This window comes from Rhamphochromis sp. 'chilingali' (genome assembly GCF_963969265.1).
Source record: "Rhamphochromis sp. 'chilingali' genome assembly, chromosome: 4".
Lineage (NCBI taxonomy): Eukaryota > Metazoa > Chordata > Actinopteri > Cichliformes > Cichlidae > Rhamphochromis > Rhamphochromis sp. 'chilingali'.
Window position 1 is genome coordinate 18,535,901 of NC_137948.1, and position 5,871 is coordinate 18,541,771.

The 5,871-nt window shown below is 43.3% G+C and overlaps 1 protein-coding gene across 1 annotated transcript; it reads right to left on the reverse strand.

Annotated features, from left to right (window-relative positions):
* Positions 1 to 280: 280 nt before the first annotated feature.
* Positions 281 to 3,697, reverse strand: LOC308395615 (uncharacterized protein). Its single transcript, XM_080880532.1, has 4 exons — positions 2,268 to 3,697; positions 1,990 to 2,103; positions 1,117 to 1,215; positions 281 to 857 (listed from the first exon to the last, which is right to left on the reverse strand). The coding sequence occupies exons 1-4, from the start codon at positions 2,326 to 2,328 to the stop codon at positions 688 to 690; spliced, it is 444 nt and encodes a 147-aa protein (XP_080736658.1). The 5' UTR covers positions 2,329 to 3,697; the 3' UTR covers positions 281 to 687.
* Positions 3,698 to 5,871: the final 2,174 nt, after the last annotated feature.

Here is a 5,871-nt window from a genome sequence, read left to right on the forward strand (position 1 = left end):
GAGGCAAATGGTGGTCACACCAGATACTGACCAGTTCTGGGTCCCCAGACCCCCAATAGTGCAAAAAACTGCACATTCCAGGGTGGCCTTTTGTTGTGGGCAGTCTGAGGTACACCTGTGCACTACTCATGATGTCAGATCAGCATCCTGATGTGGCACACCTGTGAGGTGGGATGGATTATCTCAATATAGCAGATGTGCCCACTACCACACATTTGGACTGATTTGTGACCACTGTTTGGGAGGGATGGTTATATTGTGTATCTGGAATGAATTTTAGGTCTCTACGTCCATCCCATGGGGAATGGGAGCAGTAACAAAGGTGTTGCGTTTATATTTTTGTTGAGTGTAAAAAGGATCAAACAAGATGATTAGTAGTCACAAGAGCTGGACTTTATAGTTTTACAGTGTCCATAATGCTTTGTCCAACCATCAGCAGACTGAGCCCAACCGGAGCAACATGAACAAACTTTATCATGGTTTGTTGATTGTTTTTAGTACATGGTGCATTAAAGTGACAAAACTAAGTAATCTTTTCTTCTTAAAGCAGGTTCACATTGTCATTTTTATGTCAGTTCAATGAAACTAAATCTAAATTACACTGATGACACAGAACAAATTGCCACAGAGGAAAAAACAGTCACGCATCTTTATTTTAAGTGGCAATATTCTTCACAGGCATAGCCGTCAGTCTTGCTTGACTGAAGCCATACTTTGGATCATATCGAAAAGGGTCTTCACTCCATCTTCACTACTGAGAAGTTCTTCTAGAAGGCTGCGCTCATCAGAGCTTATGGTGTGTGTGGTTACATCAGTGAAATTTGTTTCTGGGGTAAGAGATGGATCTGGGCACAAACCTGTGAAGATGACATTTGTGAATGCCTTTAATTTATGAGAGGAGAAATTAATTGAATCTACAGTTGTTCAAACCATGGTGGTATACAAATAATGACAACATTAAACTGAAGGTGTAACATTTAGTTCAGCTGCAGTTTCTTTGTGTAACTGAACTCATTTGAAAAATTGTAATCTGCTACTGTCTATTGCGTTTTGTTTATTTTTCAGGGCACATACAGACGTGGCTTTAAGACTTTCATATTAAGTAGAAGTTCATACCCTTTTCTAAGTCCATGATAGCAGGTGGTTGTAGGTTCAGACACTCTGCCTGCTTTGTAAACTCTTCCAGCTCAGCAGCAGACACTTTAGTTCTCCTACCTGAGAGACAGAAAAAGTGTTAGCACGGCACCAAGTAAGTAAAGAGATTAAAACACAAAGAAACAACTGCTGCTGCTATTTCAGGACCTGGACCACTTGCTGCAATTGAAGGAACCATGATATTGAAGGAGAATTTGTGGCCATGAGCACATGAGCAAGGCCACCTCTGAATGGCTTTCAAAATCTGTTCATGCTTGAAAATCCAATCCAGTGCGGCTGAATTGAACGGACTCTACATAGTAGAGTTTTGAAAAATTCTTCCACAGCGATGTGAAAGACTCATTGCTAATGATTGCAAATGCTTGATTTCAGTTCTTGATAACCAATTATTAGGTTTAGGGACAATTTCCTTTTCACACAGTGCCATGTAAAGGAAATATTCCTTTAAGAACTGTGTTTTCTATTTGCTTGGGTTATTTTTGTCTAATCTAAAATTGTATTTGATGATCTGAAATATCTAAGTGTGACTAATATGTAAAATAGAGAGAAACCAGGAAGGGTGCAAATACATTCTCACAGCACTGCATGTTTTTAGATGTTTTATTCTTTTTTTTTAAAAGAAATATTTCTAAATATGCCTTTAACTGGCAAGTGTTATTTGTAACTGGTATTTCAAAGGGCAGTGTTCCGATTTATTAAGCCGTAGCACAGTGGAAACCACTGTTCAATTATTAGTCATTGTTTTATTTTGGAAATTAGTGGCCGGCGTCTCATAAAAAATACTTAAAATAAGTACTTTGACATTACATTATTTAGGTGTGTCATTGTTTTTACTCAGGAGCTGGAGATCTTTAACTGTGGTTCTTCCAACGGTGTTATTTGCGAAGATAACAAGGCAGTCAGGGCAGCCAGTATTCAGCAGGACAGCAGAATTTTGGAAAGGGAGCTCTGTGGACAGATGACAGATGATGGCCATACTTCATATTCTTTTAGCATTGGTAAGGGTAAAGCTGCAGTGTGCAAATACACACCAATCGATATATACTGAAAGTGTTATGGCAATGCTAGGCACAAAGTCTAAATCAAATGTTTGTTCCCTCAGTAATACTCACCCACAGTGAGAGTGTTGTTAACCAAAGTCATGTTGGTTTTCCGTGTGAAGCACTTGCCCATCCTTTTAGAAGATACAATTATTGAGATTTTTACATTAATATTATTTGAAAACAGGGTCAGTTCAGGAAAAACATCCTTTTTATTACATTTTTTGAATTTGGAGGTTGTTAAATGTATCGGCTTCACTGGCAGCGGTGATCTTCATCCAGGCATTTTCCATAACCATCTGTACCAGAATTTTGGATCCAGGTATGCTTGTGCTCTCTCCTTGTAGTACCCATTTGCCCAGCAGCTGAAACAGATGGTATTAGCTGTATAAGACAACAAACATTTCATATCGAAAATAAAAAAACAAATAAACAAGTGAGAAATGATGTAAGAGAGAGTCTGACCTGACTTCTGTAGATTTCAAGAGGCTGGATTAGATTCTCACAGCTTGTCACAGGAGCTGAGTGTCCAAGAGACAGAAGACCGAGCACAGCTACAGCAACGTGAACAAACTCCATCATGGCTCATCTGCTGATAGTGTGGCTTCAGACTCTGAAGTGTGTTCTGGACATTCGAGACTCAGCCCAGTTTAGGTGAAGTATTGCTCAATTGTTTACTTATGTGTTGTAATTGTACTTAACAGAAATATTGACTCTGTGGCAGTACAGTCAGGGGGGTTATTTAAATGTGTTGCAACAATGTTAGAGCAGGTCATCTACTGATCGGAAGGTTAGAGGTTCGATTCCTGGCTTCCCCTAGTCTGCATGCCAAATATCCTTGGGCAAGATACTAACCCCAAATTACTCTCCGATGCATCCATCGGAGAATGAACGGGTGTGTTGAATGTGCTTGTGCGACTGGGTGTGAATGCACAAGTTGTGTAAAGCACTTTGAGTGCTCCAGTGTTGCCAGCTCCTCAGTTAGGAAAATCGCTATTGGCTGTCCTAAAAATCGCTAGAAGTCGCTAAATGATGTCATCGCCTAATTTGCATAATTGGTCATGCTAATGTAATTGTAACCTAAGTTGTTGGAGAGAGAAATAACATTGTGGAAGACACATAAAGTGAGTAAAAAAAAAAAAAAACATCTTAAATGCATTTAGAATTTATTTAGAACTATAAATTAAATTTCTTTTAGCAATTATTGTTTTTTAATGTCACAATTCCAACCCTGCTCCTTTACCCGGGCTTGCACCGGCAAAAGTGACCTGAAATAGGCACTCTGGTGGAGTTACTTTGTGTGTGTGTTTATTAGTAATGGCCTATATTTGTATAGCGCTTTACTAGTCCCTAAGGACCCTAAAGCGCTTTACACATCCAGTCATCCACCCATTCCCACACACATTCACACACTGGTGGTGGCAAGCTACACTCAACAAAAATATAAACGCAACACCTTTGTTACTGCTCCCATTCCCCATGGGATGGACGTAGAGACCTAAAATTCATTCCAGATACACAATATAACCATCCCTCCCAAACAGTGGTCACAAATCAGTCCAATTGTGTGGTAGTGGGCACATCTGCTATATTGAGATAATCCATCCCACCTCACAGGTGTGCCACATCAGGATGCTGATCTGACATCATGAGTAGTGCACAGGTGTACCTCAGACTGCCCACAACAAAAGGCCACCCTGGAATGTGCAGTTTTTTGCGCTATTGGGGGTCTGGGGACCCAGAACCGGTCAGTATCTGGTGTGACCACCATTTGCCTCATGCAGTGCAACACATCGTCGCATGGAGTCTATCAGATTGTCAATTGTGGCCTGTGGAATGTTGGTCCACTCCACTTCAATGGCTGTGCGAGGTTGTTGGATATTCGTGGGAACTGGTACACGCTGTTGTATACGCCGGTCAAGCACATCCCGAACATGCTCAATGGGTGACATGTCCGGTGAGTATGCTGGCCATGCAAGAACTGGGACATTCTCAGCTGCCATCTGCCCTGAACAATGTGAACCATGATTCATCCGTGAAGCGCACACCTCTCCAACGTGCCAGACGCCATCGAATGTGAGCATTTGCCCACACAAGTCTGTTACGGCGACGAGCTGGAGTCAGGTCAAGACCCCGATGAGGACGACGGGCATGCAGTTGAGCGTCCCTGAGACGGTTTCTGACAGTTTGTGCAGAAATTGTTTGGTTGTGCAAACCAATTGTTCCAGCAGCTGTCTGGGTGGCTGGTCTCAGACGATCTTGGAGGTGAACCTGCTGGATGTGGAGGTCCTGGGCTGGTGTGGTTACACGAGGTCTGCGGTTGTGAGGCCGGTTGGATGTGCTGCCATATTCTCTGAAACGCCTGTGGAGACGGCTTATGGTTGAGAAATGAACATTCAATGCACGGGCGACAGATCTGGTTGACATTCCTGCTGTCAGCATGCCAATTGCACGCTCCCTCATTGCTTGTGGCATCTGTGGCATTTTGCTGTGAGACAAAACTGCACATTCCAGGGTGGCCTTTTGTTGTGGGCAGTCTGAGGTACACCTGTGCACTACTCATGATGTCAGATCAGCATCCTGATGTGGCACACCTGTGAGGTGGGATGGATTATCTCAATATAGCAGATGTGCCCACTACCACACATTTGGACTGATTTGTGACCACTGTTTGGGAGGGATGGTTATATTGTGTATCTGGAATGAATTTTAGGTCTCTACGTCCATCCCATGGGGAATGGGAGCAGTAACAAAGGTGTTGCGTTTATATTTTTGTTGAGTGTACATGGGGCGCACTGACAGAGGCGAGGGTGCCGAACACTGGCGCCACTGGGCCCTCTGACCACTACCAGTAGGCAATGGGTGAAGTGTCTTGCCCAAGGACACAACGACCGAGACTGTCCAAGCCGGGGCTCGAACCACCTTCCAATTACAAGGCGCACTCCCAACTCTTGAGCCACGAGATCACAAGGTTTAAAACTACTAAACCACAAAACAGCATAACAGTAAAAGAAGAACTGACTGCGTTACAGTCAGTGCAGGAGCAGCGGCTTCGCTACAATAGCTTGTCTGGACATAGTGCCAGACGAAGCTTCTGACCCTCAATTAACTGAGCTTCAACTCTTTAAAAGCACAAACTGCAAGGTGTGTATAAAAATAGTTATAACTGCACCTGGAATAAAGGTTAATATGGTGCCTGCATGTTTAAACATCTTAAGGCCCTCTCAAAGCTATCTGTTATATTGTTAATGCAATGCGAAGGCGGTCGCACTTTTTCTCCTCTCCTCCTTCCCCTTATCTTCCCTGCTTAGCCTCTTGTGTCCTTGTCTTGTCTCGTGTGTATTACTTTCCCTCGAACAGTCTCTCACTGTCGTTCTCTAAAACCTAAAGAGAATTATGGATTTGATCAACTGGTCTCTGAATGCTATTGACACCCTTTTCTCAACGAGAAGTCTGGGCTCGGGAGAGCCTGAGTGCCCTGGAGGGACTTTCCCTGCCGGATACACGATGGACGGGTGGCAGAACTGGAGGGTCATGTGCCTGGCGGGACTGTCGAAGATATCTACCTATTCGGAACCATGATAACAGGGTTCTTGCTGATCGGAGCTGGCTTGGCCCTGACTTATTGGAGAAATAAGAGAGCGAAACCAGCTGTTCAAACCCCCCCCCCTCCCAA

Bases quoted from the DNA above. Each gene is read 5' to 3' on its own strand.
- LOC308395615 (XM_080880532.1), bottom strand. From the start codon at position 2,328: ATGGGCAAGTGCTTCACACGGAAAACCAACATGACTTTGGTTAACAAC. The intron at 2,104-2,267 runs GTGAGTATTACT...ATCTGTCCACAG, and splicing joins TAACAACACTCTCACTGTGG to AGCTCCCTTTCCAAAATTCT. The intron at 858-1,116 runs GTATGAACTTCT...TCATCTTCACAG, and splicing joins TATCATGGACTTAGAAAAGG to GTTTGTGCCCAGATCCATCT.